General features: G+C 39.2%; 1 protein-coding gene across 3 annotated transcripts in view; it reads right to left on the bottom strand.

Annotated features, from left to right (window-relative positions):
- HECTD4 (HECT domain E3 ubiquitin protein ligase 4) overlaps nucleotides 1-26,235 on the bottom strand; it is a 46,295-nt gene that overhangs the window by 8,612 nt on the left and 11,448 nt on the right. For all 3 annotated transcript variants that reach the window (XM_026041806.1, XM_026041807.1, XM_026041808.1), the window contains exons 17-61: nucleotides 25,490-25,594; nucleotides 24,905-25,068; nucleotides 24,345-24,578; nucleotides 23,954-24,146; nucleotides 23,693-23,797; nucleotides 23,525-23,613; nucleotides 22,750-22,925; nucleotides 22,158-22,293; nucleotides 21,872-22,013; nucleotides 21,601-21,767; nucleotides 20,886-21,032; nucleotides 20,384-20,568; nucleotides 19,858-20,011; nucleotides 19,198-19,478; nucleotides 18,659-18,848; nucleotides 17,739-17,820; nucleotides 17,447-17,649; nucleotides 17,135-17,270; nucleotides 16,250-16,432; nucleotides 15,822-15,992; nucleotides 15,263-15,432; nucleotides 14,716-14,831; nucleotides 14,031-14,134; nucleotides 13,586-13,747; nucleotides 13,317-13,465; nucleotides 12,958-13,037; nucleotides 12,662-12,825; nucleotides 12,145-12,382; nucleotides 11,582-11,718; nucleotides 11,279-11,405; nucleotides 10,709-10,846; nucleotides 10,269-10,405; nucleotides 9,950-10,110; nucleotides 9,261-9,442; nucleotides 8,447-8,652; nucleotides 8,185-8,315; nucleotides 7,754-7,959; nucleotides 6,651-6,830; nucleotides 5,043-6,346; nucleotides 3,747-3,954; nucleotides 3,281-3,504; nucleotides 3,048-3,199; nucleotides 2,704-2,810; nucleotides 1,700-1,823; nucleotides 681-871 (exon numbers count right to left, since the gene is read on the bottom strand). In XM_026041806.1, coding sequence (XP_025897591.1) covers nucleotides 681-871; nucleotides 1,700-1,823; nucleotides 2,704-2,810; nucleotides 3,048-3,199; nucleotides 3,281-3,504; nucleotides 3,747-3,954; nucleotides 5,043-6,346; nucleotides 6,651-6,830; nucleotides 7,754-7,959; nucleotides 8,185-8,315; nucleotides 8,447-8,652; nucleotides 9,261-9,442; nucleotides 9,950-10,110; nucleotides 10,269-10,405; nucleotides 10,709-10,846; nucleotides 11,279-11,405; nucleotides 11,582-11,718; nucleotides 12,145-12,382; nucleotides 12,662-12,825; nucleotides 12,958-13,037; nucleotides 13,317-13,465; nucleotides 13,586-13,747; nucleotides 14,031-14,134; nucleotides 14,716-14,831; nucleotides 15,263-15,432; nucleotides 15,822-15,992; nucleotides 16,250-16,432; nucleotides 17,135-17,270; nucleotides 17,447-17,649; nucleotides 17,739-17,820; nucleotides 18,659-18,848; nucleotides 19,198-19,478; nucleotides 19,858-20,011; nucleotides 20,384-20,568; nucleotides 20,886-21,032; nucleotides 21,601-21,767; nucleotides 21,872-22,013; nucleotides 22,158-22,293; nucleotides 22,750-22,925; nucleotides 23,525-23,613; nucleotides 23,693-23,797; nucleotides 23,954-24,146; nucleotides 24,345-24,578; nucleotides 24,905-25,068; nucleotides 25,490-25,594 — 8,341 coding nt within the window. The remainder of the gene's footprint in view (nucleotides 1-680; nucleotides 872-1,699; nucleotides 1,824-2,703; nucleotides 2,811-3,047; nucleotides 3,200-3,280; nucleotides 3,505-3,746; nucleotides 3,955-5,042; nucleotides 6,347-6,650; nucleotides 6,831-7,753; nucleotides 7,960-8,184; nucleotides 8,316-8,446; nucleotides 8,653-9,260; nucleotides 9,443-9,949; nucleotides 10,111-10,268; nucleotides 10,406-10,708; nucleotides 10,847-11,278; nucleotides 11,406-11,581; nucleotides 11,719-12,144; nucleotides 12,383-12,661; nucleotides 12,826-12,957; nucleotides 13,038-13,316; nucleotides 13,466-13,585; nucleotides 13,748-14,030; nucleotides 14,135-14,715; nucleotides 14,832-15,262; nucleotides 15,433-15,821; nucleotides 15,993-16,249; nucleotides 16,433-17,134; nucleotides 17,271-17,446; nucleotides 17,650-17,738; nucleotides 17,821-18,658; nucleotides 18,849-19,197; nucleotides 19,479-19,857; nucleotides 20,012-20,383; nucleotides 20,569-20,885; nucleotides 21,033-21,600; nucleotides 21,768-21,871; nucleotides 22,014-22,157; nucleotides 22,294-22,749; nucleotides 22,926-23,524; nucleotides 23,614-23,692; nucleotides 23,798-23,953; nucleotides 24,147-24,344; nucleotides 24,579-24,904; nucleotides 25,069-25,489; nucleotides 25,595-26,235) is intronic.

Raw genomic sequence — 26,235 nt, 5'->3', positions numbered from 1 at the left:
TGCCAAAGGCTCTGYGGTGCCCACGCACACCCCAGGAGACAAGTCCTGGACTCAACGTTCCCCTCGGCCTGCCCAGGCTCTGATCTCTCTCTCCAAAAGAATGTCCCAGTTACCTGGATGGCAGCCAGCCCACATGGGACTGCTACCCAGCTCCTTGGTGGAAGAGAAATCCTCTATGCAAACAAGAATGTAAGACTCATTAGGGTAGAAAGAGGAGGAAAAAAAAAAGACTAAAAAAAAACAACTAAAGAGCCTAATGTTCTCACCATTACCCTTTAAATCACTGTATTACTTCTCCTTCCTTTACCTGTGCCTGAAAAAAGAGCAAGTTTTGTTTCCACCACAGGCAGTGTCAGGGATGACCCTTGGAGCAGACTCCATAGCCTGGTTCCTGAATAAATGGAGCTGCAACACTAAAGTCCTTGGCACAGGCACTTAAGCAGGAGTCAGACAGATCCCTGTGTTCAGTCACTTCTCAGGTCTGAAGTAGCTCTCTGAACACATCTGAGAACTAATCTCCTATGCATGATGATGGGAACCTGGATTTCCTTAGGACCTTCACTTTAAAGGGCTTGCAGTTCCAGCAAGTGGCTTTCACAACAAATCCACAAGCAGGAACACCCAAAAGCCAAGAACACCACAAAGCAGCAACAATTCTAACCATYGTAATCTATACATACTCAGCAGACAGGCAATTCTGGGATCTGCTGCATCAGCTGGATCCAAATAAACTTCATGGGGATGCAGTCGTGCTGGTGTAATTGCAAGGTGACGACAGAGTCGGTTAATATACTGAACAAGGGCCACATCCATTTCCAGGGTCCACTTTCGGGATGCTTTTTGGGCATGTCTTGCATCAATACAGGCACACCTGCAATGTAAAGGCATTGCAACTGTTGAAATACAAATATAATGATGCCTACTATGAACACATTAAGCATGACACCAGATGGCTGCTTCTGTTTCTCCCCTCCATTCCTTTAAACAGAGCWGCTTCAGAATGGACATTACTATAATTGTATTCAGAGAGAAAGCAGTGATTTATGACCTTGCATCRTTGTTATTAAATATGAATTTAAAAGGAGCTGCACATTAAACTTACTGCACTAAGCTCTCTCTAAGCTCTGAAGCAGATAGAAGGAGAATGCTGCAACTAGCTGTGCCTTGACAAAGGAAGCTGAATAGGGACTTATGGTTCTTCGTTTCCTTCCAGTATTAATAAGGAAGTAASAGTTCCCTCTTCTCCATCATTACTGACCCAGTAAAATTGCTGCCAGTTTAAATACCCAGTGCACAAAACAGAACAGATATCTGAYGTGCTAAGAAACCAGAGAGTGCCAGAGGAAAACTGTAGGTCCATTAGGCCAATTTACACAGTTGGGAATTACCAAGGACAAGATGAAATGCCAGGCTCTGACAACGGGGCTTTTGATTTCCCTGACAATGTGGCTTATGATTTCCTTACGTATGCTATGTATAGGAAAGCCAGGAACCTCATCTGATGGCACAACATCTATTTTAAGGGAAATCTTAAGCAACTATTTAAGAAACAATTTTCTCTTCATGCCTTGCAGCAATGGATAAAGGCATATGTGTTATTAACACACTGGTTAAAGCTACTGGAAATAGGAAAATTCAGGATCAAACAAAGCACAATCAACCCTTATCACTTTCAAAAAAAAACATTTGCAAAACTTACCTTTCAAAATGTAGATCATATCCACAGGACAAAATAGCTCTCCACACACTACGGATATCCTGCTTGGATCGGTCGACCACAAATCTGTGAAATCCATCCAGTGTCAAATACTTCTCCTCGGGAACTGGCAGCAGAGATGCAACCATCAAATAGTTAATAACTCACCACAACACCTACACATCACGTAGGACAATGCTACCTGCCCGCTTTCTCCAGGCTTTGCCCTCTCTACCACAGGTCATTTCTCAAATGCATTCCAAACATTTTCCTGTTTAAGACTGATCCAGCCTTGAGTAAATGGCATTAATTTCTTTTTACCCTCATTCCCTGCAACAAATCCCTTGGCTCTCCTCAGGAATACCTCACCAATACACCTGAGCAATGATCCACACGYGGCTGAATGATGAAGTAACATTTCCCTGCTTCTGAACCAACCTGGTACTTCTCACAGTGAACAGCAGAGTTAAAACTAATGTTTATCCTCCTTTCCTGCTGCGGGAAGARGGAACTATCAAAGCAAGATCCTGAGTCAGCCTGTTTCTTCTCCAGAGATAGGCTAGTTATGAGGCACCTGAAACTTTTCTTTCCTCCAAAATTTCCTCTTGTACTTTAACAGATAATTTCCTGATACAAGTTGAAAAATATGATTAAAAAAATCCACCTCCATGATATGTCATTCCTCACAGTGCAAAAAAGAGTGGAATCCATACCTCTCGGGAAGTCAGTTCTCTACCCAATGTATCCACATGGCCTACGTACACTGTTGCATGACTGCTGAAGGAACAGTGACTTACTGGGCATGGTTTGCCATCACCTACATAACCGAGTCCACATTCACAAGTATGTGTACAAATGAAAGCAGCATTTTAAACAACAGTCACTGCTATTTTAACATTTATGCAACTTGTAAGTCAGCCTAAATAAAAACACCACTTAAGAAGGCCAATCAAAAAAACAAAAAACCCAAAACCTTTTAAGATACAAGACTAGAGAAAAACTGCTACCTTCCTGTTTCTTTGTGGGAGACTTTTCAGGGTCCTTATCTTCAGGTTTGCTCTTCTCAGGAGATTTGGGTTTTACAGTAGGTTTCTTCTCACTCAAAGCAGTTCGGCTAAAGGATAGAATGTTTCTTATGTTAGAATTAAGTTTTCTTACATGACCAAATACAGTGCCTTTTCAAAGCACAAAGCTTTTTAAGGCCAAGTCATATCAGATGCAAAGATTGTTTTAGATCTCTACTGCCGATTTCCCTCTTCCCAGCAGTACATGGAAATACAGAGGGGGAAAAAAACATCTAGATTCCCCAAAACAGATGGTTCACAATTGCCAGGAGGGTCAAGGCACTAACCTGACACTATTGAGTACAGACTTTTCCTTTGTTGGTGGTTTAGTTACTGGGCGCTTTGTGCTCACCACTTTCACGGGATGCTGTTCTTTGCCTGCCTTGTTGTATTTGCTCTTGTCAAATTTTGGCTTGGGCACACCGTATTTCCTTAAAATCTTCCAAGAGAAAGGGAACGATTATCCAATGCTTTTGGGTTACAACAAAAAATACTGAAAACACCTTTTTCCAAGTAATACCTGAGTAAGCTGGTCCTCTAACACCTTCTTTGGAGGGCGGACATTTGTGAAGAACACATGAAGAAGGTTTCCAGGAGTCTGAGAATTTATCTGCTCTTTACTAAGGTAGATATCAGCAACCTTAATAGGCTTTGCTGGAGTTAGGCTCAGCATTTGCTCAGAATGAACACAGCTTTTAAATATTTCTGTGAGGACTTCCCGAGCACCTGGGACCAATTTCTCACCTAATGAAAAAAYAACAGAATRGAGGGTACAAAATACCACAATAACATGTTTAGAATTGAAAAGGGGGGGAAAAAACAACCAAYCAACCAAGTTAACCACACAGTTTCCATTCAGCTAAAATATTACATCACAAACCACTTGTTCGGAGAGACAGTCATTTAGAAAAAAATCCACCAGCAGCTCTGGCAGTTCTGTACTCTATTTTATACAAGTGGTGTATTTGCCAATATGAAAAACCTACCTTTTATTGACTTATCATTGAAATAATCTTCTAGTGCTGGGCTCCCTTGTGTGTCAAATAAGCTCTGATTTACTGTAGAAACGGTTAAAATCTCTTCAGTTGACATTTCCATTAGTTCATCTTCACCATCCAGACTTGACAAACCAATGAGATCACTACTGTTAAATAAACTGGCTCGGATTTTCTCTATTTTAGCTCTTGACCTTATCTGCACAGAAAAGGAAATTAGTTACTAGGCATTCTAACAAACCAAACTAACTCCCATTTGTATTAATCTGAGTCTTATACTTTCTCCCCTGCCTATGCAGGTAATCATTACTGTATCTCAACTATTGTTATCAGTTTAAGTATCTGTTATCAGAACTCAAGTTTAATCTAGAAATGCATTTTCTCTAACATCTAGTCCCTGGAACCACCATCYTGGAGTTAATCACATGCAGCTTTGAATGAATTACTCCATGTCTTAGTCTGGACAGTCCTGAGGAATATTAGATAAGAAAAAATCAAGTTTCAGATCAATAAACTGTCATTATTTGAAACGCTGCTGTCCTTGCTTCGGTTCTCCATTTAGAAGATATCTAAATTAAACCAGACCTTGGAAGCCTCAGCTATACTGGCMGGGAACAGGAACAGTAATTTCCTTTGATTCTGAGAATAACTGTCATGCATCATTAACAGAACAGCTACAACTTGGAGCAGGTTTCAGGATGCTGACAGCTTTCTGAACACATTTCATGCTTCATTTCAACTCTGCTGTCTTCATGTCAATTAATAGTTTGAGAACAGCAGCTAAACACTTCCTATGTAAGGTATCCCCTTCAAAAAGAGAAACTGATGCAAGCCCAGACTACAGAGAAATCTCTTTCTCTAAACTCTCAGGCTTGCAGAAATGGGAATATTTTGGTACAAAGTGGGAATGTTATGCACAGGAATCTGGTACTAGTGACAATCACCCAAAATGCTTTTAAAAATAAATGTGGAGCCAAGTATCAATATCATTTATCATCTCTTCTAAAGCAGCATTGCAGAGGAATCTGTACATGGTTTAATATGTGAAAATAAAGCCACTGAGCACAAAGGAACTGTCTTACTTGCTAAACCGAAGGGCCTTCTATGCCTGAGTTAATCTCTAGGATTGACCAATAGCAAATCTTTGAAGCAAATTACATTAATAACATCCTTTTTCTTTAATRAAATACACTTTTTCTTTAATAATTAGATCACAGTATCATATATATTTGAAAGAAAAAGCACAATACACTAGAAAGGAACGCCCTCCTGGCTGAAGGCTGTTACCTCCACTACTGCAAAGCCCTTGATYGGCCGTGACAGAAGTGGCTGGTTGTCCAGAGAGGTGACCGTGTACATGGATCCCACATCCGACACAGACGCCGTCTCCACGTTGTCAAGCGGTTCCCCGAGACTGCCGAGGCTGCCAAAACTSCCAGTGCTGCAGTGCGAAAGATCTAAACTCTCCTGGCTGGACACAACGTGTGGTTCTAGCAGTCCCGGTGGGATGGCCAGCTCTAGCCCCGCTTGAAACTGGTCAACTGAGATATCGCTAACGGTCCGAGATATTCCCTGCGAGCTGCAGAGGGAGGCCTGGCTCGTAGATGCTGAAGCACTAACGCTCATAGCAGGGGTGACGCTGCTRGAGCTGCTGATATCCAAACTGTCCGCGCTGCTTGACACGATTGGTTTTTCCAGTTCGGTTCTACATTCTCCTCCTTCTGCTTTGTCCTTGACTTTTTTAGGATCCTCTTCCTGCAAAGGGATGTAGATTTCATCCTTGAAGACGCCACCGTGTGCGTTGCACGCCTTTCTGATGGCGCTCCTGACAGTGTTTTCCTCCAAGTGGGTGGGTATTCCAGAAATCACCAGCAAGCGGCTATGCGCCGTGGGACCCACGAGGGCTTGGCAGGCATCAGCCACAGCATCGTTTGTCACACCCAACCCTTGGGGATCCTTCCTGGTTAGGTGCCTGAGAATTATTAGTAGAGTCAGTGCTCGATGAAACCACAACATATCCTCAGGTTTGCTTCCTCCTATACTGAGGATTGCAGCATCAGTTTCGGCTGCTCTGGACGAGGACCGTTTACCTGACGACGATGTCTTTTCCCGCTTCATTTTGACTTTTTTCCTCTTGGACAGCAAGCTTGGACTCTGCGGCGTCTGCCCTGGAGATGATGACGATGAGGAGGAGGAGTCACTAAGATTTGGGGCACTTGTTGAAGACATCACGTTAGCGGTTACACTCATATTGATAGGTAGGGTGACTTCTGCTACAGCAAGGCAGACCTCCATCAGCGCGTGAAAGTACGTCGAAAACCTTCCTTGGTCAGCCACTCCAACCCCAGAGCCACCACATGCATTTCCAGACACCCAGTTTTGTGTTTCTTCATCGTACAACTTGTGAAGTTCTGACTGTAGGGCCATGAGCATGGCTAGACAAGGATTTAGCTGAAGRGCGATAGAAGAGGACAATCCCGCAGGACTTTTTTTCTGCTCCAGACTGTGAATTTTGCGAAGCAACTCAGCCAGGAGATGAAATATCAACTCCTTCACACATGCTGCCATGTCAGTTGTCCAGAGAAAGTTTCCTGTGAGACAGAGGAGTCAGCATTGTTTCACTGTCAGTYGCTTTATTACATGATTTGTGACAGCAATATTCAATAGGAAAAAAATAAAGGCACAGAGAAAACTTTAGTGTGTGTATGTCAACAATAAGACAAATAGGAAGACTATCAAGTGCATAGCAACATTTTGGAATCTGAATAAATTTCATTTTTACAAAAAAAGAAGTTCAGACATAGGTAACTATTATCATTTTTCTTTTTTCTTCAACCGTCCATCTCAACCAGCATGTTATTAGTACTCATTGCTAAATAAATATCATATCCTCACCTAAAAATTCCACTACTTGCAAGAGAACTGAAGCAGGAATTGTATCCAGTTCATCTTCTGATTTTCCATCTCCATCCTCCAACTTCCAAGTCAGTAGCTGTTCTGTGAATGCCATTGCCAGAGGGAATTCAAGGGGAAGAGAATGCAAGACCAACACAGCTCCAGGAGGAGGAGATACTCCTAAACAAAATGGCAAAGAAAACACTCATCACTAAAAAAAAGTAGTAGCAAATCTTGCAATTTTTTAAGGTTAAATTCAGGTTAGATAAGAAGTTTCTCTRCTAAGCACTAACAAACAGAAAAGCTTATACGTAATGATATCTTGATGCAATATATGGTGATAAATGTACAAACAATATTTCAAACAGAACTAATTTTTAGCCTATACTGTGTTTTTTAGCCTAGAAACATACAGGCCTTTCATGTGCRTACAAAGAAATGGTTTTGCAACCASTGTTCAAGAAAACAGAGATACTGTTAAAAATAAAAAAAACAGAAAAGAACTTCAGGACCTTGARTGGAAAGTTTTAAGACTGCAGCTCAGTCACATACACTGCTCTAAATAAAGCACAATGTTTCTCCCTTAGGCTGGAAATTAGGAGACAAAAATTAACAATTGCTTCKGCTTGAGAAGATGGGATGACCTATATATTCTTATACAGGATCTCTACATAAAGGACCTTACACTCCCAAGAAGCGAAAAAATTTAATCTGTCTGAAATACAGCACCTCAATCAACAGTAGCACCTACTTGAACACCGCAGAAATATCACCAGAAACTACTCTGTGCAGCTCATGGATGACAAATCACCAGGGAAAAATGTAGATCCTGACAGATTCAAAAGAATTAACAAAAATCCAAATCCGATGTCTTCCAGCTCTATAAAAACCTGTCTGCTTGGTTAAGAATAATGGTATATTTAAGCTAGGATACCTTGTTCAAAAAGGCTCTCATAAGAGAAGGCAGGACTGGGAACAATATAGGAAGCTCCTAGAAAAACACTGGAATTGTTTGTTTGCCTCACTTTTGAGAGCATTTTTCAAGGTTTTTTTTCCTCCCTTTTCCTTTTTTATTTATTTTTTTCCTGTAATTTAATTTTTACCTAGTTTGATGTGGACTTTGTCTGTAGGGGTGATCACTGAAGGGTACTGGTTGGTTGTTGGGGGAGGTGTGAGGCCTGTGTTGGTCGGAGAGGCATCTCGAGGATAACACACTGCTTCAATCAGGTTTAACTGGCCATTCCTCTTGACTTTATGGCCAAGCCCATAGACAAGCACTCGAGCCCAAGGAGCTTTATACAAAGATGAACTAGAAAACAGTAGAAGAAAAAGATAAAATTAATAAGTGATTAGAAGTCTTTACTCCAACATAGCAAGACATGACTTAGACACTCTGCAGCATTTACCCTTCCACCTAAAAAACAAGCCTCTGAGAAGAGAAAAATCTGAAAARTGAGCAGCTACATACACAGGATCCCCAGAGGCTCAGCAGTCTAGGCAGCAYGTGTGTAATCTTTGCCCCTCAATTACTTACTCTTTGCGAAATCCAGACTGACTTTCCTTACAGGACACTATCACAAATGCAGCCCCAGGAAAATTCACATCCATATTGACTTTGGATTCTGAAATTGGGAATTCTTCAGCAGGAAACTGTTCCGGTGCGGTCTGGAAAAAAAAAGAAAAGTTTCATAATGAAAGCCTTCAAGCAGCACCATCCCCTCTCCATCCCTTCTTTTACAAATATATGATACAATTGCCAATGATGATTGCAAATGGTAATTGTTTAAATATCTTACCTGTAAAAATGAGCATATTTGCTTAGTGAGTTCTAACAGACTCTCCTCTCCTTGATGCAGTGTCCGAGTAATGGCAACAGTGAGCCACTCTCTGATGGCTTGTGAGTTGCCCTGGTAGAAAAGATCCGTGGCAGCACAGTTCTGGGAATGGATGCAATGCTGCAGGGACTGGGCCAGAAGAATAGAACTTGAACTGATTGTTCCATCTGCAATAACAGGTTAGATATGACAAGATATGAGAAATTGCTTCAAAATAYGCAGTGGAGAGAGATGTTTTAAAGCACTTATAAGATTACAAGTCTCTGCATTCACCCTTCCCGTTGAGCARTACAAAGGAACTCCCAAGACCAAACCTGCACCCCTGACAGAGATGGTTTCAGATGGGAGTGTCCTTAAGTTCCAGCTTTATTCTTCTGCTTTAAGCCAAACCTTAGGCTGAATTCTGAAAAATGTGAGACCCAGCCCACATCTAGTATTAGTATCCTGAATTGTAAAGCATTCTCTATTCCTTAGAAGTATCCCATCTGGATACTTCTTTCTTTTATAAAACAAATAGAAAATGACCAAAAATAAATCAACACAAGCACATTGGAATCTTAGAAGGGTTTCTCAGCTCTCAGCTTRAATTAGATCATTAGCAAGAATATAAGTTTAGTCATCACTAAAGTAACTRTGTCTGAAGTTCACTGAGTTAAATTTAAGTGTCATCACTTTCAACCACATAATAAAATAGTAAGTACCAAACACCATTTTTTTTTTTGGCCCTCAGAACATTATTGCACCAAAAGCAGCTGCAATAAAAATGAGTTCTTACCAGGAAGAGGTGGCGCAAGGAGTTGGTTGGACAGCAACTGCAGGTGCTCCAGAGTGATATCACGGATAGCAGGAATATGGAACAGACGGGTAAACATGTGTGGAGATTTGGGGGCAAAAATATTCAGGAGAGCCATGCGGCAGTACAGTTTGGCCAGTGCAGCTTCACTTCGCAAAAGCTCTCTAGGAAAAAAAAAAAAAAAAAAAAAAAATCAAGAAGAAACACACAGATTGTTTTTTTTCCCCCCACACACTTAAAATCTGGATTTCTTTTCTACTACTGACAACTTACGCATTAAAATCTCAGTCCTATGAGTGAGAAATGAAGTCTCATGAGGTGCAAAAAGCCCTATATTCAACAGTGAAATTCACATTTCTAGATCAAGCAACACACAACCCCCAGATAAAAAGTAGATGTTACGAGAAGCACTAACTGAACTGTACACACACAATCCAGCTTTGCGATAGTTTAAATACTTTAGGTATTTATACAGACAGATCACTTCACTCTTAACTAGACCATCATAACCAGGTTCTTTTACCACAAAAATAAACACTATTCATTAAAATGTTACAATAAAATTCAAAAGTTTACTTCTACTCAGAATTAGGTTATAGTGGATAATTTCACTATAGGAAGTGTCATTGAGTCACATAATAAAAATGTCTATTATATGATTTTTTTTTTACCTGTGAATTTGGATATTTGTATTATCCAGGGTAACCAAACCATTAGTTGCAGTCCTCCTATAACCAGCAGGCGGCCTTTCTAACATGTCAATAGGATACCAGTATCTTACCAAAACTCCTTCACTTCTAAGGTAAGTCTCTACTTGTACCAATTCATTTACCTGGAATAACACAAAACAGCACTGTCAATAAACAGTAATGGATTTTTCTTAAAGAGCCCAAAATGACCTTTCTAAGCAATCAAGTACATTTTATCATAMGTGCTCACAGAGGAGTGAGGCTGATGCATTTAGAGTCCTCTAAAGGTAGCTTTACTTACTGAATCAACATCCAGAACTACGCCGTGAAGACCAAATGTCTTCAGCATCCCACGAATAGCAAACTTGGGCAAAGCTGTTCCAACAGCACTACTGGCCACATTATTGCTGTCAGGGGATCGTGTCACCACTGTGAGACCTGAAGAGAAAGGAACAACACAGTTACTAAAATACAGCATTTTCTCAAATTAACAACTTATATGGTGGATCTCTAATAGCAAAGCTCCTTAGCTTTATTTTCTGCTTATGAATAATGTATATTAAAAAGCGTATATTAAAAAGATAACTTTATATGCGYTACATTTATTTTCAAAACAAACAAAAAAATCTTTTACCCAAAGATCTGTGCGTTTTTACCATATGATATTGTCAGTACAGGCAGAAATAAGTAAYATTTTGTTATAATTTTCCTTCTGGAAAAGAAAGATCGAAATGACCTTACCTTTTCGTACTTTATCAATTGTAAATTTATTTGCTTCATCTTTGATGTCCTCAATGGTAGGAAGGTAGAGGTCTCTTGGGATGCCACCATTCTCCTCGTAGAGGAATTCTACAGTTTGTCGGGCTATATCAACCATTCCTGGCAGACAGAACAGGCTGCTGGTTAAATTAAAACCTTCCTTTTGCAACTGCCACACACCTGTAGCACATTTTCTGCATCAGATTCTCAGCTGCTCAGCACGTATCACATTTTGCAAACTTCCCTCATTTCAGAAGGACAGTGACTGGCAGACTCTAGCAATATGTTGAAAGGCTACCTGACTTTGAGCATATTTCTAAGGTGAACCCTCCTCAGAAAACCAAAGAACCTCATCTCCCCATAACAAAACAGGCTCCTTATGCCTGACCTATTATAATCCTATCTGCTTGAGAAAAAAGACCAAAGGAAAACATCTTCTATTTTCCAGCTTTGAATACTGTAAGGCAGATATGAATATGAATGCAGATGTTATCTCCATACTTATTGCACTTATAAAACAACGTGCACAAAAACAAAGACAATTAGYCATACCTAACTGTAAAGCTCCTTTAATTTGGTCCAGCCCAGACTTCCTCTCAGCCTCATTACGGAATCTTCTTCTAATTGTAGGGAAAACTTTGGTTTCCCAGGCCTTAACCAACAGGGCATAATGATCCTCCTACAAAAGCAAAGAATATTTAGAACGCCAAGAGAAAAGTTAATAACAAATGTATTTTCTTTAAGAAAGGAAGGGAAAGTCTYGTGTATCAAAACACTGATTTCAAAAAAATTCAACTACAAGATCCATATTTAAACAACAAAGTCATAGCAAGTAGAAGTTGTCATGTTCCTCACCCGGGGAATATCGTCATCGTCATCATCGTCACTTTCATCATCCGCAATAGGAGGRGGATGAGGATCAGGGCCTGACGTGATGAAGTTCTCATAGCTGAGTTCCATTTTATAGTGGCAAGATGTGTCACTGTCATATTCTGCAAACATGAAGATGGAAATAATGAGATCACAACAAAACAGAAGAAGTCATCAAAAATATTCATTGCGTTAAGACATACTGCATTTCATGGTCTCCAATCAATTAGTCGAAAKGTAATGCATTTTGATACCGTGTAGCCAATTGGATCAGTCAGTTAAAGCATCTAATTATATTCAAAGTCCTATTAAGATAACTTCACATTATAGTTACATTAGAACAATTTGTGCATCCATATAAACAACAAACAAAATGATGTGTTTTTAAAATTCCCTATGTAAAAATCCAATCAACATGTATTTGTCTATGGTTATTGAGCTACTTCAGCTTAACAGGCAGTATATAAGAACATACTTAATGCTTATTTATCTGACTACTCCTTTTCCTGAAAGAGCTTTTTTACAAGAGTTATTAATCATCACTTTACGTTGTTGAGCRGTGGCCACAGCAGCGATTCTACAAGGAGGGCCATGCGTGCCCGGATCAGAAGCTATGCTCGTGCCAGCATCATTGTCGCTGTCGGAAGCCATGGCGAAAGGCAACGCTTCAAAGTTGGCACTTATTTCTTCTGCTAGGTCAATGCACAGATCAGCAGCGTTCCTGTGAGCTTGTCCTTCAGCATAGGCAAACTGGCGAGACCCAAAGTTCGCCCGGACTTTTGTGTTCTGAAACAAAATGCACATAAAGCATTAAGATAAGCTGTGTTTTGCTTGGATCCTTTTCTTTGCTCGTATTTTTAAGACAAGCTGATGGCATCTCCATACTCATGTTTTTCCCTGATTGCTGGCTTATCTTATATTTCCTACTGCATTCAGTTTCATGTTGACTGTATATCACCCTACTGCTTATACATAGGTAAAGTAAGCTCAATACTTTYTGCATAACGTTTTAAATGCTTGTGAAAGAACATATACCAACCAATGCATTTTTTGTTAAGAACTTGCCTTTTTCTGAATGTGGACAACTGGCCACATTCCACCAGAGACATCTTCCAGATACGGCCCAAGTCGCTGCCCACAATATGTAAAATAAACTCTGCCTTTAGCTGGCTGCCCTGGAGGAGGAGGTGTTCCTTCTGTTCTCTCCCAGCCAATTCCAGCTACATCTCCTACAGAAAAAAAAAAAAAAAAAAAAAAAAAAAAAAAAAAAAAAAGGATTTGTTCTCTTATCCCCTATTTCACTTATATTTCAGAGATTTTCTGATTTTCCAGTTAAGCAAATTAGCTGTATTCTTACATACCTGGAGAGAGAGTGACATCCAGTCTAACACTCTTCCACTGTAGCAAGCTGGACCCATTGTAATGCACTGCTCGCCCATTGCTAAGGAATATTAAAAAAAGAAAATTAAAACCAGAACTAAAACAAATAAATATTAKAACTCTATCACACAAAATCCAGGTAACTACAATATCAACAATGGCAATACAAACACAATTCAAATCCCTGTATTCTGATATGGAGATATTCTAGTTCATCATTTTATCCTTTCATTTATGATGTATATGCACTGCCTATCAYAACCTACATGCCTATCCCTAAGGAGCACAAAACCACACTGAGCAAGACTATGATTTTTAAATGTGCGTGTTTCCAACGTACTTGTGAAAAAGACAAGTGCCCACTGGATTTGTCCAAGCACCATCCCGTTTTTCTGCTTCCGTGGCAAACCCAAATGAAACTATTGGACCAGTGTCATCATCTGTATCTCCATAGGAGACTATTTCAATTTCCCAGTAAAATGATGGTGCCTAAAAGTAACAGTGGAAATAAAAAACAAGAAAGTGTAGGTCAAGCAAAAAAAATCATTACTTTTGTTCAAGCACTATCAAATACATCACACAAATCATTGTACTGTTGTGAGTGCCTACCTGCACTGGAACTGGGGAGGTAGCATAGATGAATGTGCCCCGAGGAAGTCCCCCACCTGCACTAGGATCAGCCAAAAAGGTCACAGCTGTGAGATGTGATGAAAACATACATGCTCGCACCGGGGGGAACACTCTTGATGGGCTCCAAGTGATTTCTTTGGGCTGTAAACAGGAACAGAGCATTTTACCAGTTACAGTTGAGGTGATCTACCAAAATCCATTGACTTTTTTCTTTTTTTTAAAAAAAAGAAATGCACGCTTAATACAGCACGCGCAATTACCATAAGTGCAATCCCAACTAATTGCATCCTATAACGTGAACTCCTCGTAAATTGTTTAAATAAAACCCAAACAGTTGGCTCCCACACCACAGGCACACACTCAGAATTCAATAGTTGGCTTCATTTGTGACATGCCAGAAGACCAGCACCATTTCTTTGCTCACCTGCCTCCTGTCTGCTTGGAGTGGAGGAGGAGGAGGGCGAGCACAGTCACGATAGAGCATTCGTAACCTTTCACATTGCATTTCCACAACAAGGAGCCTCTCCCCTGTAACAAGAAACCAAACCAAAAATATTCATTTAGTCAGCAAGCTTATGAGCCAGCAAAAGTAACAGCAGAATTTCCATCTACTAACAAAMATCAAAATGGTCCCTTTCACACTGGAGATCAAACTGAAATCCACCTCAGTCCTACCCTGCTTGTCCTTACACGAGAGAGAAGGAAGTCAAGAGCTTAACAAAAGGAATATATGAAAGCATTGTATAAAGCAGCAAAAAAAAAAAATTATATATATATCATAAATAGGAAAGAATCATATCAAAGAATCTAGAGCAGGTTACACTAGAAACAAGACTAACGAAGAGATTTTGGAAGCACAGCACCCCATTGCTAGTCCCATATTCTGTGGCAATAGCATAATTATGTTCTAGTCKAAACCTGATGCCTAAATTTTAAAAGATTCATCTGACTATTAGGTCCTCTTACAATAACAGCTGCAGCTCTGCCAACCCACACTGTATTGTGCTATCATAAGCTTTAGACAGCTCGAGCACAAAACACTGAAACAGTTTTAAAAGCTGAAACACTGAAGATGACAGTGAAGCTGCAGGGACGTGCTGAATACCTACCGGGGCTGCACTCCTGTGCTACCAAATTAAGAACTTCGACAGCAGCTGGACATTGTTGAATAAATTCTTCACAGAATGAGCTGTCTTCTAATAGCTGAGCCATCACCAGGCATGCTCTTAATGAAAAAGGAATTTATTTAAAGCATTACAAAAGTGTATGCTGAATTCAAAGTCATCCTCACATATACTGACTTTAAGATTATTTTTAAAGGAAGAAAGCCATCTGATCTATTTGAGTGCTTAGCTATCTCCATTAGAAAGGACTTCCACAACACCATCTTTTCCCTGCTCCATAGCTTTTCCTCATATTAATCATTTGCTCAATGTATTTTACAGGACGCATCTTGCTTTTGGTGCTTGTTTTAACAACATGCAGACACTAAGTTCACTTATGGAAACAAAGAGAATTTTAAACTGTTCCCTCTTATCACAAGCCAATATTCACACAGTAAGAAAATAGGAAGATAGGCAGTTTTCATGAGCAAATTCTATACAGCATCACAGAAGACTGGAGTGCTGGATAAAAGAAAGCCCAACAAGAACTCACCTAGTTCTTATTTCAGCAAGAAGCCGGACCACTGCCATTACTGGAGTTGAGCCATCTCCTGTTGCAGGAAGTGAGGTGTGAATAGATAGACTTCCCTCCTGAGGGAGCAACATGGACTGGACTGCCTGTACTACCTTCTCAGTAATGGACAGTTTATGAAGAGGCAATGCCTGATGGTGGGGGGGGCACGGTAAAAAGTTAAATTCAAGTAGTTAGTTTCTAAGAAATGAGGGCGTTTTATTACCTGGAGTTAATTCTCATTTTGTACTATTACAAAAACAGCACCAAATACAAGCCATAAAAAAAAGAAACAAAAACAACACAGTATGCAATGGAACATCTTTAAGCACCGAAAGATGAATATTCAATATTACTTCAATGAGAACTTAAAAAGAGATATCGTTAAGAGATGTATAAAATAATGAGGCAAACTTTAAGTCATCTTTAATCAAAGATGAAACAGGCCTTAAACATATAGCAGATTAATAGCCAGTATATTGTTACCAAAATAAATAAAAATCATATTATACTTAATACTGGATTCTTAAAGTTACCGTACCTCAGATCTTGGAACACAGAGCCTAGATAATGGAATAGTTAACGTGTCTGATGCTTGTGAGGTCTTTCTACCATCTACACTGGGAGGTGGAAATTTGACCGTTGCTATACCTTCTTGTTCATTAATAGATGCCACCACTCCAAAGCTTCCTGCTATTCCTCTACCTAAAACCTACAATCAAAGAAGGTCTGCATAAGGCTCAAAGCTTCACAAATAAAAAATACTGAGTGCTTAACACTGTGCATCAACTTAACATAAAATTCCATCTGGGTCCTCCAGCAAACCCAGAAATAACGTGCAAAAACAGTCTCAATACGGATTTTTGATACTGCTTCACATCTGCAGGCAATCAACAACACTGACTGACAGGCAATACGATTGTCCAAAGSATTGATTTAAGGTATAAAATATAAAAGATAGTGAATCACCTGAACTTCAGAACCAATTTTAATTGTCTCTTTGAAGCCACCCAGGGCACACAGGGCAGCTACTGCCTGTCGAGCAATTCTTTGAAGTTTAGCAAGTTTCCTTCCACTGCTACTTCCATTCTCCAGAATACTCTCTGCGTATTTCCCAAGTTGTGGAATGTACATCAGAGCCCGAGACAGAACCTGAAGGTAGAAGGCAGAAATACCACATAAGGACTTCAAAGCACAAATCAAACAAAACCCAACACCCCAAGCCTCCAGCCCACACACAGTCTCTGAAGAATTATTTTTGCTCTGGAAGAAAATTACATAACATCATATTCTGAATCCTCTGAAGTGCGAATATCAAGGCCAGCTCCATTCTCTAATAACTCTTAAATCACAGAGATATAGGTACAATCTTAGGAAAGTCTTTTCTCAAGGACTTAGCCTAAGCAGCAGACTATGTGCTACACAATTCAAAAGAACATAAAAGCAAAGCACTAAACTTTCCAGACTGTATTTTAGGCCTCAGAGGTCATGGCAAAGAGGACTTATTGGCAAAAGGAGAACAACTAACTAAACAAACAGCAATATTGATTATTGAAAAGAATGACAAGTCACATTTGTGCTGAAAAAGGACACCATATTCTTTATTGATGGATTTTTTTCTGGTTTATTTAAACCATCCCAAGATGTCAAGTAAATTCTGACTATCAGAAAGGGCAAAATTTAGTAAATACTTATTATTTGAAAGGGCAGTTGCTATGCAGTTAAACACCCTTGATTGAAGAATTACGACAAGTAAAGTAGAAAAGACTATTCAGAAGACTGCCAATAATTCAATTTTAAAGTACAGAGTATGTGCCTGCTGTGCAATTTCACACCAATCCTCTGGTTGCTCACCTTTTCAGCAGTGGTTGTCCATATCTGAGCTGCATTCGACTCTGGTGCCATCAACAAGCTATGCAGCAAAGCAATCACCTCTGCTGCCATGCTGTTTGCAACGTGACCACTGATAAATGGTCTCACAGGATCCGTCCTATGCAGAGAGAGAACCATCTGACCATTAATTCCTAAACTACAGGAAGAAAGATGCTTTAGTTGTTAGGAGCAATACATGACACAGAAAAAGGGAGGCTTACAAACTTCCAAATTATTTTCCGTAGTGCTACAAATATATGGAAAAGCAGAATCCACAGATTCAAAGTCACCTACCTGGCAAGCTCAGAATTCCTTTCCCTGCAAATCGAGGTCTGGGCAGTCTTTTTTTTGTCCCCAGTGGATAACCCACTAGTGGTTTCTGGATTGACTGTTTCTACGGGTGGCCCAACACTAACTATTAGACCAGACTGTGCCCATTTAGTTGCCTTTCGGAGAGCTGCAGCAGCTTCTTCTGTAATAACTTCACAGCAGCCGCTCTGAAAATGAAATTGCCACATAAGAGAAACACTGATTTTACCTCTATTTTACCTCTATTTAACAATTTCCTATTTATTCTGTTCCTTACTTTAGTCATGTCTCGATCCATTTTCACCACTTTCTCCATGTTGGCCCCAGTTCCTAGTCGAAATGGGCGACCTTCTGAGCTACTATAAGAGTGAAAATAGAAATTTTATTTTCATTGTGAAAAAAAAAATCTGAACTATATGGCGCCACTTTACTATATTACATGTATTTTTAAGTGGTTTCAAAAGAAACCCTTGCACTTGAGTTGCTTAGCAATAATAGCAATACTCCATAGTATTACCCATATCCAATCAGCACTGCAATTTTCAAAAGGAATAAGACTATTRAATGTGTTTATTTTGCATGTCCTCCCTCTCCTCTGCTCCCACCACAAAAATAATGAATTTGATTTTTACTAACCACAAGTGCCTAAGGGTTTTGAGTTAACCTTTCACCTAAGAACACCCAATATCTGCATCTTCCAGTATCATTTTAAGGTACTGGAACTGAACTGGAGCAAGGAGAGAACAGCCAACATTATCACCTGCTGCATTCTATTTGACATTTAGAAATCCGCAAATCCAGATGGAAATAACTGCACACTAAGAACACTAAAGAAAACATAATAGCAAATGTATTATCCAAAGTATATGTTATCTAAAACAAAGCTTTCAAAACCATTTTTGTTTTGATAGCTCTTTTTGTTAATCTTACATAATCTCTAATATTTTAACAAGACACCTTAAATTTTGATGATGGAGCACCATTTTAGTAGTTAATTTTTTACATAATTTATTTTTTTGGGGCAGATTAAGATTTTTTTATGTTCCTTCTCTTATTATCTGTCAGTGACTAACGGGATAGTGAAGACACTTTGCCTTCTCGTTTACTATTATGCCTGGGATGCTACAGCTGTGCAGCTGAACAGAAACAGAAATGCCTGAGTTGGTTGTTAATTCTAATCCACTGAGTGAAGATTACCTCAGTAGTGGCTGAAGGACTTCATGGGATGATTGGTCTTCCCGTTTATGAATAAAAATAGAAAGTTTACCATCCACTGCCTCGCTTTCCTCTCCAGGATCTTTATCCCCTTTTATGGAATTTTTAGGGCTGGCTTTTGCCAAAGTAGTATCTGGTTCAGAAGCAGTTGGAGAGAGAACCGTCTGGCATCCTTGATGCACAAAGGGGGAAAATAAAAGCATAAGGCAAGCCCTTGCTTCGAAACCTGCTCCACTAACAAACTTTCGCGGCCTCAGAAATAATTACAAAGGAAAGGAACCGCCAGAACAACAACAACAAAACCCTCATGTCTTCAGATACATTAAAACATCACTATGACGCACATACATCTTAGAAAAATGTTACTTTACGAGACAGATGGAAAGTCACATAAATAAAACCTTTGAATGCTGACATCTTATACACGTTTTTTCCACTCAAGCCTTCTGTTCAAGCACTTTGCAAAAATATGACTTGCTTGGTAATTCCTCAAACTGGTCTGACATGGAAGGATGCCCTACCTGGTACCACATAATCTGCAAGCTTTGCTAACAGCAGAGAGGCAATCTTGGAGGCTGGGTCACTGGGATCGTCCTGTTCACTGTTCAGAGAGGGTACAGAGTAACTCCAGGGAGGCAGCTCCACATTGCCGCAGTCTTCAACACTCATGAGAGGAAGTGCAGCACGACACAACTGGAGGATTATGAGGACCAGCTTTGGWGAAGGACGCTGATCCAAGAGAAGCGAGAGCAGCTTGGACACACAGGCTGGTTGGCTCAGGATTGCTTTGCCTATGTGACTCCTGAAAAGGGCAAAAAAAAAAAAACCCTCATATAACTTCTGTTGGAAAAAAAAATGGATGTTCAATAATGTTCTTGAAATTAAAAACAAACCAAAATTGATTACTTACTAGGTTTAGACTAAAGACTATTCTATTTCTAACCAGCCTTACCTGGAGCATTTTTAAACAACACCTGATAGCACCCAGAGACTTAAGCACAAAGAGCTAATAAGTGTCAGTTTACAGCCGTGTTTTAGAATGGTTTTGAAAGCTATTTTCACTAATGTTGGCAAGAAGAAGGAAAAAAACAAAAAAAAAATATATATATATATATATATATAAAACAAACAAAACTCCAAATTTAAACAAGCAAAGAACTCCACAGACAAAAGCCTAGTACCTTGACAGGTCATTGAGAAGACTGAGAACATCTTGAAGTGCATCATTTCCTGCAGCTTGATTACCACAACACTCTGTCGCCCGGGCAAGGTGGTTGGTAAGCAGGCTGGAGACCTGACGAGCCAGACCCGAGTGAACAGCTTCTGTTGAACCACCTTTAAAAATAACGCAGGATTACACGACTGCAAACCACACAAATGAACACGCACATTTACCAACTCCTTCCCACAAACATAAGTTAAAATTATTTTAATTTTGCTATAGCGCATTTGTGTATAAACCAGAACAAGAGCACAATAACAATCAAAATACTGAATACCTATTTAAATAATTACAGAGAAACACACATCAGGAGAGGGAAAGAAAGCTAATTAAAGACTCCCTCCCATTTTTACATTCACTTTTGTGTTCTAAGAATTACTGAATTCAGTGGTGAGTGAATGCCCTATTTTAGACCATTTTCCACCTCTCACGTATTTTCGCCATTTTAAAGCCCACAAGAGAAATATATTTGGCAGCAATCATACCTTCCTCCTTCTCCCATTCGACACACCGATTGGCTAGCACCTGGAAGGCAGCCCAAGCCATGGTGGCCACCTTCTGTTTCTTAGTCTGTTTTTCATTTGAACTGGATTCTGTCTGGCTGCTTAAACTGCAGAGCCGGTCCATAAGCTGCACGAGGCCACTGCGCACCAAGCACTTCTCTTCGCTCCTGTGCGAGAGGAGAAATTCAAGTTTTACCAAAGTAACTTTGCAGTCACTACCTACAGACACAAAATAATCAGTATTTGCTGTTAATTCAGCAGGCTAATTACTTTACTCTGCAAAGCTAGAAATTTCTGCCTCTCCATTGCCCTCCTCACATCAAATTCTGTCCTCAGAAAAAATCTGAACAGGATGTGCTCAGATACCCATCATCAAGAAGGGAAGTAYGTTAATATTCTACAATGATTCTCCTTTTAATGCTAAGCCTTTTTGAGGACAACTGTAGTTTATTTTTTTCCCTTTTTCAGAGCAATAATTTCATACCTTGTGTAAGGTATAGTGCATAAGAGGCCAATGCTATTTGCACAAGCAATGGGGTAGCGAGCACACAGTGAGACCACAGACGTCATCGTCTCTCCAAAAGCTTCCTGGACTTGTTCCACCATCCCACCACACGTGAGCTCTTCAATTCTGTTGGTAGTCAGACATTTGAAATCATGGCTTTCTAGGTTAAATGAAATGAGGAAACTTCCAAATACAGCTTCAGAAAATCCCAGCAGATTAAGAATAACTCATGGAAGATTTAGAGGCAAAATTCCAAGTTGGCTATTTAACACTTTCATATCAAACATACATAAACAAGATACTAGTATACTTTTAGCTGCAACAAGGGTGAAATTTAGCAAAAAACACGAAATTCTTACAAAATCGCTATCAAATTTAGATGACGCTATTAGGATCAGCTCATCTACTACTAACATCTAAGAAACATRCATGCAATAATAGTCAATAAAATAACATACACTAATTAAATACTTGTGGATGTATCATGCCAATATGACAGGAAAATACAAATGAGTAAAAAAAATTATTAAAAATTTGAGTCTTTTACTGTACAAGGAGCAAACAAATTTGCTGTTGGAAGTACAGTCCTGAGAACTTGAGCCCTGATAATCAGTAAATCACACTGCAGCAAGACAAGCTGACTATCTTGTACCAAGACCCAAACATTCAGTTATTTTTGGAGAGGGAAACAAACCTTGGTCCTCCTTGAAGTACCATGGTCACTGGGCCTACGAGATGTGTCACACCACCCACCCGAACAGCTGCTGTCAGCAGTTCTCTCATGTGCACCAGTGCTTGCTTCCTCGTGTTGCCGCGACGCCACCGCGTCTGAGCAGCTAGCAGAAAACTGCTGCTCGAGACCTACGAGAAATTATTTGCTTTTTGTTAACGAGGCACAAACGAGACACATCCATTCAGTGCCCACTTTGAAAATGCAAGAAATTAGTAKATTTAAAATGACATACTGCTTGGTCAGGATTTGTTCCGATGAAAGCAAAGAGCTGCCCCAGTAAGACACTGTACGTGGGTTTATCGTTGCTATCCTCTATGGTCAGCGACTGAAGAAGAGTGAAAGAGCTGCTCCTGTGGCTAGTAACGTGGCGTCGCCTATGAGAACACAGGATCATTAGACATGGCAGTTTTAAGCTGATCCAATGAAAATGATGTGCTGCATGTGCAAAGTCTATGACCATTTTAAAAACATGGTGCACGCTACTGTAACACAGCTCAGTGGCATGAACCCTTGCCTACCTTTGACTYGATCTAGCAAACTCGAGGTCTTCGTTACCGATCATTTCTAAGTCAGATGGCGCTGACATACTGCGAAGGAAGACAGGCTGGCGCACTGCGTGAGATATCACCTTCGTCTCAGATGCTGACTTACAAGCTGCAATATTACAGAACAGGAAAGCAAGTCACACACAGTCTAGCAGGTTATKTACAAACTGCTTAAAATCATTCCAGTGCACATTCCAGTAAAAACTCTAAGAGAGGATGGGGGAAGCACAGCCTAAGCAAGAATTTGGACATCAGTTCAGAGGGTTTTCCTGTTTTCTTGTCGTGTGTTCTCAAGTATTATTTCAAGCTAGTCTTTTAATTCAGTAATTCATGAGATTAAAGTTCAAATTCCACAAARTATGATGAGAAGCTTAATTACTATCAGTATGACAATAAGAACAAAGGGCTCCATTTCATTCACTGTCAATTAGTTAATCTGCCTTGAAAAAGTTAAGTACTTAAAATTAAGTGAAAGAGATCAGAGAAAAAGAATAATTTGGAATAGACAAAATATTTTAGAAATAAGTGTACAGTGCTAGTATTTAGATTTATTATTTGTTCAGACCTGGGGTCTCTGTAGGGGTACCAGATATACTTCTTGTGATACCAGACTGTGCTGCAATGGTGACGTGTAATAACAACTCTGCTCTATTCATCAAGCTCTTAACCAATGTTTTTGTTTTAGCAAGGGGATGAGAGGACTTCTGTATCAGTGAATTGGCCTCTTGGAAAAACTTCTCCCTGAAATCATGAAAGAAAAAAAAAAAAAAGTAATAAACTTGGTTATGTTTTAAAGCCTACTGAAATCAGGTCTTATTGTAAGAAAAGTTACTGTAAAAAAAGGTATGCCCCTTGTAGTCTCCAACTATTCCTTATGACAACAAARTAAAAAACAACAAAAAATGAAATAATTAAGGCCTCTGTTAAACAGGTAATAACAAAGTAGCAACATTAATATACTAAGAAAAATATTTCTAATGATTTAATTAGATATTATGAGGCAGATATGAAAAACTAAGGAAAAATTAAGGTATTAATATCCCCAATTAGAAGATCAACTTCTCTGTTCTCAGTTTTTTTTTCCTATAGATCTACCAGCTTTTTAAAGAAATTGGGATATGAAACATTTTCAAAACTAGTACCAGCTTATTTTTTTACAACACTAAATGCTACAGGTACAGTATGAGATTTAAGTTTATACTTCTGTTAGTTTTTATGGATGCATGCAACTTTAAGCAGCAGTGGAACTTCAGTGAGTTTTATAAGTTCATTCGCAGAGCTAAATTTGCCCATTTTTAAGCTCCTTGCTTAAATGGCACACTCCACATCCAACCACTAACCTTAATGCCAAGACTACGTTCTCAAGATCACTTCCATCGAAAGAAACTTCTTTCATTGAACACAGAAGTTCCAGTTCTTTCATCTTGCTCTAGCCAAAGGGAAGAAAAAGAATGAACATGTATTGAGAGCATCCTGAAGCATGAACACGTAACAGCAACAAAGGTTACCTCATTGAAGTGATAGTCATAGAAGAATGGAACGTTGTTCTCCAGCTTTCCATGCATGGCATCATCCACCTCATTCTGCCATTTCTGTTCCAGCTCAGCTACACTCTAATAAAGAAATAAAAACAGCATTTATTGCATTTGTTCATCCTCACAAGATTAAAAAAAGAAATGCCAATGCATTTTACATTTGTTTCTGAAATGCTGTTAGTAAGTCCATATTCTCAAAAAAGCAAACAAAAAGTTGTGTTATTTTCTTTTTACCTGTAATTGTCTCTCCATGGCATTTAGCTTCTTAAAAGTCTCTCCCATTATTTTACAAAGTAAATCATATTCCTCAGCATGTTCTTCCTGATACTGGAAATTTATCAAGGACTGGAGCGCATCAACCAAATTCAAATGCTTGATCACACATGAAACCACCATCTCCTCCATTACTTCTGGCTGAATCACTTCCCTAGGGTTACAGGTAAAGTCGAACTGATTAGGCAAGAATAACTGGCACACTTTTACAAATCATATTTACTGCTCCCTAGATGTTGCATTCACAAACAAGTAGTCACAGAATATCAAATGCTTATTAAACTGACATCTTTGCCATTGCCTTAAAATCACTTATTTTGGCAACAAAATAGTTTGAAACACGACTACTTACTTTATACTAGGTCTGAACTGAGGTCGAGCACGTCCTGAAATCTCCCTGAGTTTTATCATGATTCCTGGAGGCAGCCTAATCCTAGGCAGATCAAAATAGTGTCCCACAGGAGGCACCAGAACRTCGGAAGGGTAGGTAAACTCTCGATCTTCATCTATAGTAAGAGGCAACGGAGATGGACTTGGTGTAAGGGCTGGGGATATTACACCATTAGCCTCCACCTGCCACTGGCACCTGGAAAAATAAATCAGTAAAAGAGCAGGTGAAAAGGACTGTGGGTTCTTTCCAACACCCCTCACATTCAAAAAGATATCTCAGTTAGCAATAAACTACCAAAAGAACTTGATTCAGCCTTATTGTGCAGCACAGCAATCATGGCTTGTACCAAATACGGTCTAATTTTTCTCCGTTTACTCATCTCAAGAAAACAGAACTTCTGTTCTCTGGATTATTTCTTTATGTTTAGGCATGACAAAACTGTTGAAAAACTGCACAGGAAACTATTTTGTGCTAAAACACACAAGAAAACTGATAAAAACTTAAAAAAAAAAGTTAAATACCTTTGTAGTAGTTTAGATCTTAAGAGCTCTTGACAGGTTTCTTCATCTTTGGTAATTTCTGGTCCATTGTATAATATTCGTAGCATAGAACAAGCTAACACAGAAAGGCCAAGTGCCAGGTCTACTAAGAAAGGTAAGCCTCCCGACACGTCCTCTGAAGACTCCTGTAGTAGGAATAGTGATAAGTTCCACCAGTTAATCAACTAGGAAAACATTCTCTCATCTATTTCAACATAAGACATCAATTTTACACAGAGGGACACTGAAAAAATGCTTTAACAATGAAAAGCAATGGCTTTGACAATTAAAAATATAAAAATATACAAAAATCAAGGTAACATTTCTCTATAAAAGCCTATGTTACCAAGCATAAATGCCACAGGCACTGCTGGCTATAGAAGCAACATGTTTAAAACTAAAGTCCTTTACATTATAAAGGAATTTTAGATATATAGTTAAAATAAGCTACTACTGTTTTAAATTTCATAGGTGAACTTCATCTTTGATGTACATTTCTGCTGGATAGAAGGTATGAAAATAAATCTAGGCTGAACCTCTTGCATGGAATCTGCCACATCAGAGTACCTGTGCTCGAACAGTGCAAGCAAAGCCCCACATGGCTTTGTCTGGAGTGTTGTGCTCACGGCCACTCCGCATTTCGAAGGAGAAGGTGACTGTATCTCCTTCCACCTTAAAATTCCGAAGAGGAGGAGAGAAGGAAAAGAAAAAAAAAAAAAAAAGATTCATTTAAGAATTGAGGCAAACAAGTAAGCTTTTCATTAAAGTGGCTTATTTTATGGATTAATTTTTTAAATTACTGTTAACTGTTTTTATCTCCCATCATATACATTGATTAAAGATTCTTCCCTTTCTTTAAGGGTATTGTTTAGTGGGCAGTTGAGTTTTGATTCTGCTGCTGGTTAACTACAGTAAAGCAAATAAAAATGCAGTTGTGGAATAGGAATTTGAATTTATGAAGTCAGTCTGTGTTACTTGGCTTTAATTTTCATCAGAAAGCATTCTCTATACTTCTGCAAATATAAGCAATGATCAACAGTTCTTTTCTTGAAGGAGGGAAGACAAACAAGTTCTTCAAGACTCAGAGAATTTTAACATTAATAGAAGATGTTGCTAATAGAACAACATAAAAAATATTTCTTAAAGCCATTACTTTTGAACACTGGTGTGTTTGAATGGAACTGCTTTCCAACTTACTACTTCTTGTTCTCCTTTTTCAGGATTTTTTTCCCTATTAGGAATATTAGCCAAGTTTTAGTAGAGGATGATGGAGCACCACAAATACATAAGAAATATGGCACTGCATAAAATCT

The sequence above is a fragment of the Nothoprocta perdicaria genome, unplaced genomic scaffold (genome assembly GCF_003342845.1).
Source record: "Nothoprocta perdicaria isolate Ctin4 unplaced genomic scaffold, notPer1 scaffold_294, whole genome shotgun sequence".
Classification (NCBI taxonomy): Eukaryota; Metazoa; Chordata; class Aves; order Tinamiformes; family Tinamidae; genus Nothoprocta; species Nothoprocta perdicaria.
This window is presented reverse-complemented; position numbering and strand designations above follow the sequence as displayed.